The sequence below is a fragment of the Sinocyclocheilus anshuiensis genome, unplaced genomic scaffold (genome assembly GCF_001515605.1).
Source record: "Sinocyclocheilus anshuiensis isolate Anshui unplaced genomic scaffold, SAMN03320099.WGS_v1.1 scaffold264, whole genome shotgun sequence".
Lineage (NCBI taxonomy): Eukaryota > Metazoa > Chordata > Actinopteri > Cypriniformes > Cyprinidae > Sinocyclocheilus > Sinocyclocheilus anshuiensis.
In genome coordinates this window covers 35,110-50,226 of record NW_015554061.1, presented here as the reverse complement: position 1 = coordinate 50,226, position 15,117 = coordinate 35,110, and the positions used below count along the sequence as shown (strand labels likewise).

The following is a 15,117-nucleotide window of genomic DNA, read 5'->3' as shown; positions in this document are numbered from 1 at the left end:
CCAAGAGGCCTACAGCAACTCTGAAGCAGTTGCAGGAATTTATGACAAAGACTGTTCATTGTGTGCATGTGACAACAATTTCACAAATTCTCCACAAATGTGGCTTGTATGGGAGGGTCACAAGAAGAAAGCAACTCCTCAAGAAAGGCCACATGCAGTCACGACTGAGCTTTGCCAAAACACACCTTGAAGATTCTGAGGCAGATGACACTAAAATGTTATTATTTGGCCTCAACACCCAAGCATATGTCTGGCAGAATTCCAATACAGCTCACCATCCAAATAATAGCATTCCTACAGTGAAGCACGGAGGCGGTAATATCCTGTTATGGGGGTGTTTCTCTGCAGCAGGGACTGGAGCACTTGTCAGGATAGAAGGAAAAATGCATAGGGCAAAATACAGTTGAATTCTTGAGGAAAATCTGCTGCCCTCTGCCAGAAAGTGGTCAAAAGGTGGTTTACCTTCCAACATGACAATGAGCCAAACACACAGTAAAACTGAGCACACAGTGGTTTAAGGAGAAAAAGCTGAATGTCCTTTCATGGCCTGGTCAGAGCCCAGACTTAAACCCCATTGAAAATCTGTGGAATGACCATCAAATTTAACTGAACTTGAGCAGTTCTGCAAAGAAGAGTGGGCAAATATTGCAAAGTCTAGATGTGCAAGGCTTGTATGGGAGGGTTGCATGATAAAGCCACTCCTCAAGAAAGGCCACATGCAGTTATGACTGAACTTTGCCAAAACACACCTAGAAGATTCTGAGGCAGATGAGACTAAAATTGAATTATTTGGCCTCAACACCAAACGATATGTCTGGCAGAAATCCAATCCAGCTCAGCATCCAGATAACAGCATTCCTTCAGTAAAGCACAGACGTGGTAATATCCTGTTATGGGGGTGTTTCTCTGCAGCAGGGACTGGAGCACTTGTCAGGATAGAAGGAAAAATGCATGGGGTAAAATACCTTAGATTATTCAGGAAAATCTGCTGCCCTCTGCCAGACAGTTGTCAATGGGAAGAAGGTTTACCTTCCAACATGACAATGACCCAAAGCACACAGCAGAACTGACCACACAGTGGATGAAGGAGAAAAAGGTGAATGTCCTTGCGTAACCTAGTCAGAGCTCAGACTTAAACCCCATTAAAAATCTGAAAGGCTGTAATGAAAGCAAAAGGTGGTTCAACAAAATACTGACACGGTGATCCTTTTTCCAACTGATTCTGTTTTTTTTTTTTTTAATTTCTCTACATCTACAGATATCATCTACTGATTGTATATGGTTGTGTCCAGTGTTGTGGAAATTCTTTTTTTTTGTGAGTGGGATGAATTAATTCACATTTAGTCTAGAACTACAGTAGCATCATGTTCACACAGCGCACACAACTCCTCTGCACTTCCGATTTCTCCCAGTTTGGGGACAGGAGACTTGTCAGTCAATAAATGGGAAAACAAGGTAACTGGCATTACTTTTTTGAAAAAGTAACTCAGATATTTTCTTGTAAATTAAAAAGTAATGCGTTACTTTACTAGTTACTTGAACAAAAGTAATCTGATTACGTAACTCGCGTTACTTGTAATGAGTTACCCCCAACACTGGTTGTGTCTACAGTAAACTGCCTGAAGTGCTGAGTTCCATGTATGTCCAGCATGTGTCACCCTTTACCCGTTTTATTCATACTCCTTGCCTACAATCAGCAACAGAAGACACTTGGGCCACCTTTAAAAGTTATGAATTTTAAAGATAATAATAAAGCAGACACATTTAAATAAATAAGTTTAGAGCTTTTCTAGAAAAAATAATATTTTTCCAGAAATGTTTGCAAATACTTCTAAGGTTTTAGAGGGTGAAGTCGGTTTCCCTCAAGTTAACAGATGTAGTTCATCACATTAACCCCTTAGCATTCCTGTAAAATGTGTCTAAAACGCCTAAAAAAAAAGGCATACCCAAAGTAAATTACATGCTGTTCTTGAACCATTTGGAGTATATGCATGATTTTGGTCTCTTTTGAAAGGTGACACTCTTGAGGTTTGTTACTAAACAGAACAAACCTCAGAATCACTGTACGTCTTGCTGGTATTGAGTAATAGAACTTTGAACACACTGAGAAAGGAAAAAAACATTCAGCCTACATTTTTTTAGCAAACAGATGCCTGCAGATGACTATAGCTGGGAGCTGTTAGCTGGAAAACACAATGTGATCACAGCATGAAGCCTTGCTGGCGGTCTTACAAAGACACTGATTGTATCTGCTGAGTTGATTGTATCTTAAAATGGTTTGCATCATTCCAGTCACAAGAATCTCAGCTTTCCAAAGATATGTGACATCTTTATCTTTTTTTTTTGAGTTGTTGTATGTCACAAAGTTAACCCTCAGAACGCTAACAGGTTAACTATGAACTTGTTCCAATAATGTTTGAAGCCAAATACTTAATCTTTTTACCAGTATATTATTTTATAATTTAATTTAAGCTATTTTTGTTATGATTGTATTTAATGCGATGACATTCATACATGTTTAGGCATGAGTGCTGAATACTGATGAATAGCACAACAACCAGTTGAAGGTAAGTGAACTAATGTCTGTTCATTCATACTGAGCAAACTGTAAGAAATTAAATTGCACAGCCCCAAAATCTAGTGTGATACACACACACACACAAACACACACACACACACACACACACACAATTGCTATGAGGACAAGCCACAAAATCAATCTAATTGATATGAGGACAAGCCACAAAATCAATCCATTGCTCCATACTCTTTATTTCATTTAGGTAATCCACACAGTACATTATCCCCATTCACTGTCAAATAAGATCTTTAAAATCATACACCCATCTCATTCACTGTAAACAAATTATTGTACGAGAGCAACTTGTTCATTTAAAGAGCAGACCATTGAGTCACACCTCAGAGTATTCCCGTTTTGTTTCCAGTATGCAGATGCCTTAAGTTATTGATCAAGTAATGTGGGATCAGGAAACAAACAGTATTATGCTGTGTTCAATGCACAAGGGAATGTATTCTTGTCCAGGAAAACACTGCATTTTACTTAGTATATAATTAATAAAATTAGCTACCTCATAAAGATCAAAAAGAACAGGTGTGCTGTAAATTCCGGTCTAAAGATCCTCGTGGCTACAATGCTGTTGTGATTCTCCTGAACACACCAGCATTTGCTTGTTTACATCAGTTATGAATTCATTTCATTTATACAAGATCTCTAAGTATCACAGATTTCAAATGGAATAGGAAATATCAAAGATCTGAGCACCTAGGGCCATCATTGAGGGGGACAAAGACATTTTTGAAAATATTGTCCCGGGCCCTGTGAATATTGGTGATGCTGGTGACCCTGATCTGGCCACAAAATAATATTCAACAAATTATAAACACCAAAAATTCTTCCCTAACCATCACACACTTTCTATCTACTTTCACAGATATCCGTAATGCATAACACTGAAAACCTTCAGGGAATCTTGAAGAACAAGGACTATTGTGCTTTTGTCACAGTTAAAAACAATGAGTTGGCTACCAACATAACCAGCCATATATCCACAGAAATGTACATGTTCTCAGTTTGATTTCATTACTGCTAACACTACATTCAAGAACTGAACAAATGTGGCACATCAACAGTCTCACATAAACAAAAATCAGAGCACTCAACAACACACAGCTAACTGAGAGCTGTTACGCTGTCTTGGTAGGTTATGTATTAAACATATTTAAATACCTCAACACATGGAGATTTAGTCAATTAAATGGAAAGTTCACAAAGATTAACATCATTAAATCTAATACATAACATAACCAAAACTACATGGAACTATTCCTTTAAAATACAATTCTCTGTCTAGATAGAATGTCTTTATGCAGTTGCATTAATACTTGTCATCATAAATGACTGAAATAGCCAAACTCAAAGGAACTGTCCACATACTTTGGCCATGATGGCAAAACAGAAACAGGATTTATGGAAAGGCAATAAAAGGAAAAGTCACACTAGTTAAAAAAAAACAAAAAACATTTGGATTGTGTCCTTTCTTTAAAAGATACAGAAAATGACACATTAGCTTCCATTAGTCATTGACCTCTATACTGTTTGATTATTCTAGTTATTCTGGTAGGTTTAATGTAGAGCGCTGTGTGTTACCTTAAACATAACAAAATATGGCAAATGAAAAGGCAGTTTTTAGGGTGGACTGAAGTAAATGGCCTTTCATTAAACAGAAAAAAAGATGCAGGTTTGATAAGTTTATATTGAAAAACAATGTGTTACCTTGAATTGCTAAAGGAGTGGACTTTGGAACAGTCAATGAGAACATGTTGAACTTTAACCGCACACTATTTTCACTTACAAAAAGTTTGTTCATGCACTGTCGACAGGCAGAAGAAAACATATGAACATACACGCTATTCTTGTATAACATCCTAGTTAAACTCAAAATACTGAGGATAGTAAAATAGATAAAACTCTTCTTAAAACCCATGCTGTAGTTTATCGATTTATTAAACCTGCATCTAAGGAAATGTGCAGCAGAGGTTTGTATTTGGCAACTTTTTCAATGGATTGCACTATTGTCATTAAGAGGTCCCTTGACTTTTCTTGAAACTGAAATGAAATTTGGCAGTAACATAAACTGCAAAGACGAAATACTGACATCAACAATGCAATACAGACTAACGGAAAAGAAAACCAAGGTCAACACCAGCTATCTTTGATCCTTACTGAAAACGACATTGAATGGCACATGGAATAATCTGGCAGCAAACAAAATTATTTCAGAAATTAAAAAAAAATAAATTACATGTGTATACAGTGGTGTGTACCGTCATACACGTCAGACAAAAGATCAGCAATGACAATGAGGATTTAGCTTAAAAACAATTCAAACAGTCAAAAATGTAAAAACATCTTACAAAATAACTGAGTTGGGATGTCCTGGAGAGGAATGGGTGAACTTTGGCACACAAAGAGATGTTTTAGATGGTACGTGAATCCATTACAGTAGAGAGCAGATTCACCGACGTTTGTCTTTACAGTCCTTTGTTGAAGTAGACAGTCTCTACTCCAGGATGACAGGCTCGAATCTTCTCCTGCAGCTCTGGTTCCAAACGGCTCAGTGCCATAGAGCTGCATGATTTTAATTTGAAAAAAATAAATAAAAAAAATGATAAAGTGCAACAGAATGATTCATAAAACAAATTATTCTGAAAAGATTCCTAATTCATTCCATCCAAACATTTTTGAGAACGTTCTCACCTCTTTTGTGGGAATAACGCACAGCACAATGGGGTTGCAAACACAAGGCTAAGAAAAAGAAAGAATGTACAAAAGAATGGGTCACAAATTCTTGAATGCCTTTTAAGAAACAACTGTTTATTAGACTATATATCTATCTTTGGAAACTCACCAAAACCCAACCAAGCCAACCTGAATGGGTGCACTCATCCACGGAAACCTCTGAAAAATAAAGGGGGGAGAAAATCAACCTGGCAACAAAGCCCATGATTCTATGGGGCCATTTTAAGGGCTACTGCATTCAAGCAGACACTGTAGTTGGGTGTGTGCGTGCTATGCTAAGGCTAAACAACTTTCATTAAGATTTTCATTCACGTAAACAACATGTTTATAATGTAGCTTAGAAATTACCTTCAGGAAGGCCTTCTTTTCCAAAGAGTTCATTAAAAATGGAGGGATGGCTATAGGAAGATTTAATTAGAGTGATAGATTATTTATTTGTTATTACAGTGTCCCATAACCAGATAATGCACTTTGATAAATCAAAATCGCATGTGCATAAGACCTACAGTGGGGGTTTTAAGTTTGAGACCAGACCACTCACAAAAATCCTGATATTTTATATTCTATTACATATAAAATTCCTCAGCATTATTACTAGGTTTAAATTAGATTCCAGATTTTCAGTGTGGTCTCAGACTTTTGTACGTCCCTGTACGTGCATAATTTTATAAACATAGGTGCAAAGTCCATTCTATTGCAGTCAGCTTAAAGGGTTACTCCACCCCAAAATGAAAATTTTGTCATTAATCACTTACCCCCATGTCGTTCCAAACCCCTAAAAGCTTTGTTCGTCTTCGGAACACAATTTAAGATATTTTGGATGAAAACCAGGAGGCTTGTGACTGTCCGATTGACTGCCAAGTAAATTACACTGTCAAGGTCCAGAAAAGTATGAAAGACATCGTCAGAATAGTCCATCTGCTATCAGTGGTTCAACCGCAACGTTATGAAGTGACGAGAATACTTTCTGTACGCGAAGAAAACAAAAATAATGACTTTATTCAACAATTCGTCTCCTCTGTGTCTCTCCACATCACTGTAGCGCCATTTTGGAGAATATATGCTGAACGCTAGCAGCGTATGCTCTTCTGGATGTGCTGTTTTCGTTCAAATCAAAGCGTAAATACACATAGAAAATGTATCCTTGTGTCGCGGCTGACACAGAAGAGCGTACGCTGCTAGCGTTCAGCGTATATTCTCCAAAATGGCGCTACAGTGATGTGGAGAGACACAGAGGAGACGAATTGTTGAATAAAGTCATTATTTTTGTTTTCTTCGCGTACAAAAAGTATTCTCGTCACTTCATAACGTTGCGGTTGAACCACTGATGGCAGATGGATTATTCTGATGATGTCTTTCATACTTTTCTGGACCTTGACAGTGTAATTTACTTGGCAGTCAATGGGACAGTCACATGCCTCCCGGTTTTCATCCAAAATATCTTAAATTGTGTTCTGAAGACGAACGAAGCTTTTACGGGTTTGGAACGACATGGGGGTAAGTGATTAATGACAAAATTTTCATTTTGGGGTGGAGTAATCCTTTAATAAGAGACAGATTCAGAGATTTAGAGTAAACAAACCCATTCCCGGAGAGGCCATGAGGATTCTGGAAACCACCACTTGTGTGATGGCCTGTTGAGCTGCCTTTGAAGATTCTCCTAACCGATTGTCATTCTCATCTGTTACTGGAATGCCGTGTTTGAGTTCCCTGATTGAAAAACAATAGAAACAACATAGTTTACATCACTTCATGTCTGTTAAATGAACAGCAGCACACAATATACACTACCGGTCAAATGTTTGTTTTTGGGTTGTTGTTTTTTTAAGAAATTATAATTTTATTCAGCAAGGATGCATTAAAATTGTGACAGTAAAGGCATTTATAATATTACAAAAGATTTCTATTTCAAATGAATGCTGTTCTATTTTTGCTGAACTTTCTATTCATCAAAGAATCATGAAAAAATGTATTAGGTTTCCTCAAAAATATTATGCAGCACAACTTTAGCACTGATAACTATAAGGACTGTTTCTTGAGCAGCAAATCAGCATATTTGAATGATTTCTGAAGGATCATGTAAAAACTGGAGTAATGGCTGCTGAAAATTCAGCTTTGCCATCACAGGAATAAATTACATTTTAAAATATATTCAAATAGAAAATAATGATTTAATATTTCGCAATATTAATGTTCTACTATATTTTTGATCAAATAAATACAACCTTGATGAGCATAACAGACTTCTTTCAAAAACATTTAAAATCTTACCAACCCCAAACTTTTGAACTGTACATATAATATGCATTGAGAGACCTTTTTTTGCGATTCCAGTATTTCATGACTACCGAACAACCAATTCTGAGCAACCCTAGTAAAATTAGGTCAAAGCTCTTTATGCAAAAGATTTGTTTTAGGTAATTATTTACCGTTGTCTCATGAGTGGAATATTAATACAGTTAGCAGCAGCTACAGCAGCGAAAGGAACAAAGCGTCCTATTAGTGGAGACACATGCTGAAAGACAGTAAAATAATTTTTTGTTTAAACATAAATATTGATTAATACATGAAAACAAAAAGTGAGCACTGAGTAGTAAACACTCTAATATGTATTACTTTGCTGTGAAAGTGTTACAGCCCTTAAACATTAGAAATCAAGACCATTACCTTTGCTAATGCATTTAGTCCTAAAGCAGTAGCCACGGCCCCTGTGGTCGCCGATACATATGCTGTGCCAAGCTGGCTGCAAGGACATATTAGGAATTTAGGGATTTTGCAAATTAGGTCAAAGTAGAGCACAAGATAAATGCATTAAGTGAAACAAATGTTCATATGCATGATCTAAAGTCCTCTCACTTTTAGGGTTGGGTATCGTTTGAATTTTATTGATTCCGATTCTGCTTATCGATTCCTCTTCTTATCGATTCCTAGTTTCGATTCCAATAAGATAAAAAGTCATTTATTCTGTCTTTTTACAAAGCATTCTGTTGCAGCTGTATAACATGAGCAAAAATCAGCAGCCTACAGAACACTTAGGCCTACGCTTTTAACAAAAATACCACAGCAAAAACAACTAGACTAACATACATTTCAAACATTACATTGGTAAAGACAAGTACACAGTCAGTAATAAAATAGGAACAAACAAATCAATTATTAATATCATAAATAAATACAGCTGAACAAATTTCAGGTAGGCCTACAGAAATTGAAATCCAAGGTTTAAAAACACTACCGTTTTCTTTTCATAAATAAAATATAGATTAATCTCATGAAAGTTACAAAAGATATTCAATCAAGATCAGTGAATGATTTTCTTTTGTTCTTTGATTAAAATTAATGACAGGCAGCACGTTTATTAGGCTGCTGTCTCTTTAAAACCGAATGCATGCGGATCTAAAATACTCGTGCGTTTTCTTTCTCACCTGTTTACGTTCACTTAAGACAAAAATGGCTGTGTTTACAAGGATATACTGATGTAATTTTGTACATATTGGTTGCAAGATGTGAAAAAGAATTCAGTTCTGGCCCGGAACTACCTTTTCTGCAGTGGAAATGCACAGAACAGTTCGAGAACAAATACAGGGGCCGGGAACGTGGTTCTCTGTGCTCGCGCTTCAGATGTGTGCCGCGCACGCAAAACAGTGCACAAGTTCTTTCCCTTCCTGCGCTTAAATCGTTTAAAATCACATTAAAATGCAAACACAGGAATCGTTAAGTGGAATCGAAAATCCCCGTGTCTTATTGAATACCTGGTTATGGGAAATTTGGAACCGGTTCTCGATACCCAACCCTACTCACTTTACTGTGATGGGGGCGTCTCCGCTCCTGTTGGTATAGTTGACTATTGCATTGAAAGACTGATTGATCCACTGCCAAAACAGAACTGCTGGAGTTGTTCTAAAAGCAAGAAAAAATATATAAATATTCAGCATTATTTGCGGGCAATCATTTATTATCCAGAAAATATCCACCAAGTCCTACAGCTGCACTACAATAATGGATTACACAGCAAAAGCCAGCATGATTTACCTGTAAAACGTCATCATGCATCCAGTGATGGTCATGTTCATGGGGACCTGAGCAGACATGCGACCAATCAGGAGCATTTTCTCGCCTGTGTCTGGATGGAATGCTGAATCAAAAACATACTTTGCCCTCCATAGCTCGTCTTCTGTGAGACCTGGTGTTACCACCCCTTTTCTTCAAGGAGAAGAAAACAGAAGATGATGATAATAATAGTGTATTTGTTATCTAGAAACCTATGTAGCATTTGTAGCATGAAACGCTGTAGACCAATTTCAGTGTTTGCAAACAGTGATGACATTTTTGTGGGCGGAGCCTATCTGGTGGCAGAAAATGACAGTTTTAACATAGCAGTCTATTCAAGCCATGGAATAAAATAATAAAAATGTAATTTTGAGTTTATATTTCAAAAATTTGACTTTTTTCTTGCAATTCCGAGATTATATCTCACAATTCTGGTAAGAAAAATCAACTCGTCGTTCTTTCTTTTTAGTTTATAATTCCACACATCTGGCTTTTTTTCCTTAGAATTGACAAACTCGCAATTGTTGACTTGAATAAAGTTATAAAGTCCGAACTAGGAGATATAAACTTGCATTAGCAAGAATAAGTCAGAATTGTGAGATAAAATAGGTAAATGTTATGTAAAATGTTATAGGTTTAAATAGTATTTCATGCATGTATTTCAACTGTAGGGCTAATACAATATGTCCCCTATACGAATATTATATAGACCTATTGTTTAAATCAAATTTATGCTTTAAAAGTAGGGTAATCATAGCAGGTTTCATCCATAGTCTGCCAGTTTAAACGTCTGCGTTTAGCTTCAAATGGCGTCTTTGACGACAGTGTTATATAAAAATTATTTGCATTCTGATTCTGACATCCAAAGGCACAACAATACATTTTTTCTCTTATTCCATGGATTTTACCCGTTTCCCTCCACTTGTTCCCAGTGTTTTTCTGCCACCACTATGCGCACGCAGCTGCAAGTGACGTAACTGTGACATCTACTCCAAATTGGTCTATACAAAAGCACATAAATAATGCAGAGTAGAATCTTACTTGTAATCCAGAATAATCTGACGTGCTTTTTCTAATTGTTCATTTGACAGAAGGATGTTTCTGGGGTCTGTGACGGTGAAGAAATGCTTTGCTCGTCCCACAAATGTTCCCTGATCCCAGCGTGGCTCTTTAATATTTATGGAGGTGGAAAGCTCAGCTGCCATGGTACACTGTGAAAATATTACACTGTTAAAAACACTTCTTTTTATCTTTTTTAACACACAAGTTATTTTTGATGGCAAGTACACTACTGTTCGAAAGTTTGGGATGGTAAGATTCTTTCTTTTTATTGTTTTTAAAAGAAGCCTCTGCACCTAAACTGTATTTACTTGTTCCGAAATACATTAAAACAGTAATATTGTGAAATATAATTAGAATAAAATAATATTAAATAACTGTTTTAATACATTTTAAAATGTAATAACATCTAGTGACTCAAAAGCCTTTTTAGATTTTTTTTTCCCCAGAAACCAAACCAAATAATGCTTGCACATGACATTCCTCTCCTGATTAAGCCACCGCTGAATCAGCATGTAGCTACTAAAGACACAGCTGACCAGCCAACCAAAGAAAAGCTTAAACATCAGTCAAACTGAAAACGAGTCCCCATATAAAGCAGCGCCTCTGTATATATGGCCTGTGTCTCTATACAAAACTAGAAAAAGTACCAGATTAGAAATGGAGTCTCAGGATATGGGATTGGTTAAAAGATAGTTCTCGCAAAACATGTCTTCAGTTACTCATTCTCATTTATTTTCATCTTTCTTCAGTGAAAGACAAAAGATATTAGACAGAATGTGGAGGACTGACAATCTTAATCAACATTGACTTTCACTGCATCATTTTCCTTACAGTGAAAGTGAAGATTACCGAGGCTCATTATACCAGACAGCAAGTTTTGCTTCCACTTAAGAAAGAAAGCCATATGGTTTAAAATTATACGAGGTTACTATTTTTGGGTGAACCAAGCCTTTCCAATGACAAATCGAAAACCAGCTTCATTATCAAATGCTTCAAGGTTGAGTTCAGATAAAACTTTAAGAAGAAACAGAATTTAACCATTTATTTACATGTGCATATTGCAAGGAAAAGCATTCGCAGCGGCAGAAATAAATAAATGAAATAAATCACGCGCTTTAAATGTGCAGCTTGGTGACATTTTATCTTGACAATGCACCAGAGAGGGCTAAAGGGAGGACAATAAATCAAGCGTTTCACTGCTGACAGCTACAAAAGTGGGCCTGTGTCTCTTTAAATCAAATCATGTTCATGTGTTTTGCACGAGATCACTTGATGCTTTGACTTGCACTGCGTCCCGTTTGTAACGCATTTCACTGGTGATAGGAAGACCGACTCAGTTGCGCTAATCGATTCTTTTGAACAGTTCGTTGCAAAAAGGTTCGAAAAGAATTCAGGGATTCAGTGTTACATATTGAATGCTAAGAAATGTTTCAATATGTAGGCATTGATTTTTGTTATGTTTTAATTCGATTACGTTTTTATTAATAATAGTGTGGTTACACTTTACTTGAAGGGGTGTGCATAAGACTGACATGACACCTTCATAATCATGACATGACACCTTCATAATCATGACATGACACCTACATAATCATGACATGAAACCTTCATAATCATGACATGACACCTTCATAATCATGACATGACACCTACATAATCATGACATGAAACCTTCATAATCATGACATGACACCTTCATAATCATTATGACTACCTTCATAATCATGACATGACACCTACATAATCATGACATGACACCTTCATAATCATGACATGACACCTTCATAATCATGACATGACACCTTCATAATCATGACATGACACCTTCATAATCATGGCATGACACCTTCATAATCATGGCATGACACCTTCATAATCATGGCATGACACCTTCATAATCATGGCATGCCACCTTCATAATCATGGCATGACCCATACATAATCATGACATGACACATGTCATGAATATGAAGGTTTTTTTATGCATGTTTATGACAACTGTCATTAAGTGTCATTTGCTCAGTTATGTCATTTTTAATGCAAAGATGACATTGTTTGAGATGTCTTTGTTATGGGCTATGGTTAGGGGTAAGGGTAGGGGTAGGGTTAGGTCAAATAATGTCATATTTGCATTAAAAATGACATAACTGAGCAAATGACACTTAATGACAGTTGTCATAAACATGCATAAAACCTCCTTCATATTCATGACGTGTCATGTCATGATTATGAAGGTGTCATGTCAGTCTTATGCACACCCCTTCAAGTAAAGTGTTACCAATAGTGTTTATGTAATTGAATGTGCCCAGATCAGCCATAAAAAAAAATTGTTTCAAACTTAAACTGTATATTTACATACCAATAGTGTTTATGTAATTGAATGTGCCCAGATCAGCCATAAAAAAAATTGTTTCAAACTTAAACTGTATATTTACATTAAGTACTAAAATTAAGTTAAATATCGCAGCATGTTTTTATAACAAGCAATTTAGTAAAACCAACTCAACTTTATATACGTACGTTAAAAAGTAAACATTTTAATTTACGTTTTATATAACATGTTCTTCTATTTGGCAATAAGTTTAGTTTAGCTTAGGTTTATTTAAAATTTGACAAGAGATGATTCAACGAATCGTTCAGTCATTTTCGTAAACAATCGTTTAGACAGCTGTGTGTACAGGCTCAACCGATTCGCTAAACAAAGATCCGACTCAAAAGAACAATTGATTCACGAATCGGACATCGCAACAAAGCGACTACAGTACGTTTTCCTACAATGAAAACACTTCAACGGCCCGCACACATTATGGATTGCAGTGATAAGATAGGCTACTGACCGATGCACGGGCCTCTTGATCTGAACTGAACTTTGAACATAGACGCCGTGTTTATGACACTATCCCTAAACAGCCCGTTTCTTGCCTAATAGTATGCATTCATGACCATATATTACTCTGTATAATTTAAGTAGCTTAGTAATAATATGCATGCACAGATCTTAATTCATAGGCTATATTTTATGTGTTAAAACACTGATGCTCTTTAAAGAGCAAACACTGTAGGATAAATTACATTATTTATATGGTGTCTCGTTTTGAAATCAATTGTTAGAATTTCATCATTGTAGCCCAATGGCAAAGAATGGTTCAAAACCAGTCAGTACCGGTTAGGTGGCTTCCATTGGGGTTTTCAATATGTCATAAATCCATAGAAGAATAATATTATGTTTAAATGTCATGATATAAATATTGCAGGGATGCTCCTTATGATAAACATCTTAATCAATGTAAGTTTTTATCTTTAAAACCATCTGTACAACTCCAGCTGTGCACCTCTTTATCAACCTCTGGATGCCACATCACAAATTCACTTACTGGCAGCATAAGGTTTTACATTCTAATGCAGCCAGTAAAAAGAAGAAGAAAAACATACCTTGACAATGGCATCCGTGAAAATCTATAAAGAAAGGTCACTTACAGTGCAACAGTGCAAAGCTCGCCGTCAGACCGAATCACAGCACTCCGCAGCAGCTATCAGTCTCCCGCACTGAGGCTAATTTGGGCTTTACGAACGAATGTGAAGTACGCTGCAGTAAACTCCGCCCCTTTGCCCAACCAGAGACGCTGTTTATCATTCAAAATAAAAGTTTTCAATAGCTTGGAAAATATTTGTAACATGGTAACACTAGATTTATATTCCAGAAAAGAGTTATCTCAAGAAAATTAGATAAAGATAAACAAGTGGCAACGGAATGTTTGTCGCGTTCGCTCAGCGACTAAGATCAAACGCATTATCAGCCAACGAAAAGACTTTTGTCATGAAATCAAAGGAATGCAAATATGTTATGAAATTTAATGAGCTTCAGAGATGCCAAAACTGTTCTGTCTTCAGTTTTTATGACATTAACTTTTAACTGTTGACTGTCTATATGTAAGATAAAGCATTACTCTTTTGTATGAACTTTGTGTTCACCAAATAAATACAAAAATGCTTCAGCGCCTGCCTGTCATTTCTTAACTTAGGTACATGTAGTTTGTATGTCATACAGAAGGGTCGCAATGAACACTTTAACCTTTTTATTATTACTCATTATTTAATTGAATCTCTACAGAAAGAGATGAATGTGTTACATAATTACCTTCAAAAACTAAGACCTTTTCAAATGCCTGTTATTTCCTGGAGCTAAGTAAAACGCTTTACTTAAAAGGTGAGTGATAGATTCATCCACAGAGCTCCGTTTAAAGAATGTATTCTAAAGTACAGTTATGATGGGTCTTAGAAAATACCCCATATAGCGGATATTTTAAACACCAACCAAGTCATTCCTGGTATGCTTTGAATTTTCATGTCCGCAATTCTGATGTGTGAAATATTAAACTCAGGATTTTCAGTCATGTTAATCATATTACTTTTGTTTGATCGCAATATCACATTAAGTGAAAATAGCAGTGAATTTTAAGAGACACTTTGGTTTGAGCGTGTGTTGGATATTATTCCCCAACTTTTAATAAAGAACATGTTTTAATAAATAAACGTGTTCACCTGTTCTTTTTTCAAAAATGTCATAATTTTTTTTAAATTTCCCTTCCCTTGTGCGAAAGTTGAAAACAACATTACATCACGAGCAAACGTCGGATTTGATAAATTCTCACTGTTAAATACAATTATAGAAAACGGTGTGATTT

At 36.2% G+C, this 15,117-nt stretch overlaps 1 protein-coding gene across 1 annotated transcript; it reads right to left on the bottom strand.

The window, feature by feature from the left end:
- Nucleotides 1–2,752: 2,752 nt before the first annotated feature.
- On the bottom strand, nt 2,753–13,994 carry LOC107668583 (sideroflexin-1). The gene is made up of 11 exons (XM_016460520.1): nt 13,910–13,994; nt 10,412–10,581; nt 9,353–9,523; nt 9,122–9,220; nt 7,988–8,063; nt 7,750–7,835; nt 6,903–7,030; nt 5,669–5,718; nt 5,430–5,479; nt 5,279–5,326; nt 2,753–5,149 (listed from the first exon to the last, which is right to left on the bottom strand). The coding sequence occupies exons 2-11, from the start codon at nt 10,573–10,575 to the stop codon at nt 5,053–5,055; spliced, it is 969 nt and encodes a 322-aa protein (XP_016316006.1). The 5' UTR covers nt 10,576–10,581; nt 13,910–13,994; the 3' UTR covers nt 2,753–5,052.
- Nucleotides 13,995–15,117: the final 1,123 nt, after the last annotated feature.

Excerpts from the sequence above, each read along its gene's own strand:
- LOC107668583 (XM_016460520.1), bottom strand. The coding sequence starts at position 10,575 with ATGGCAGCTGAGCTTTCCACCTCCATAAATATTAAAGAGCCACGCTGG. Across the intron at positions 7,836-7,987 it reads GACTAAATGCATTAGCAAAG|CATGTGTCTCCACTAATAGG; the intron begins GTAATGGTCTTG and ends ACTGTCTTTCAG. Across the intron at positions 5,327-5,429 it reads GTTGGCTTGGTTGGGTTTTG|CCTTGTGTTTGCAACCCCAT; the intron begins GTGAGTTTCCAA and ends TCTTTTTCTTAG.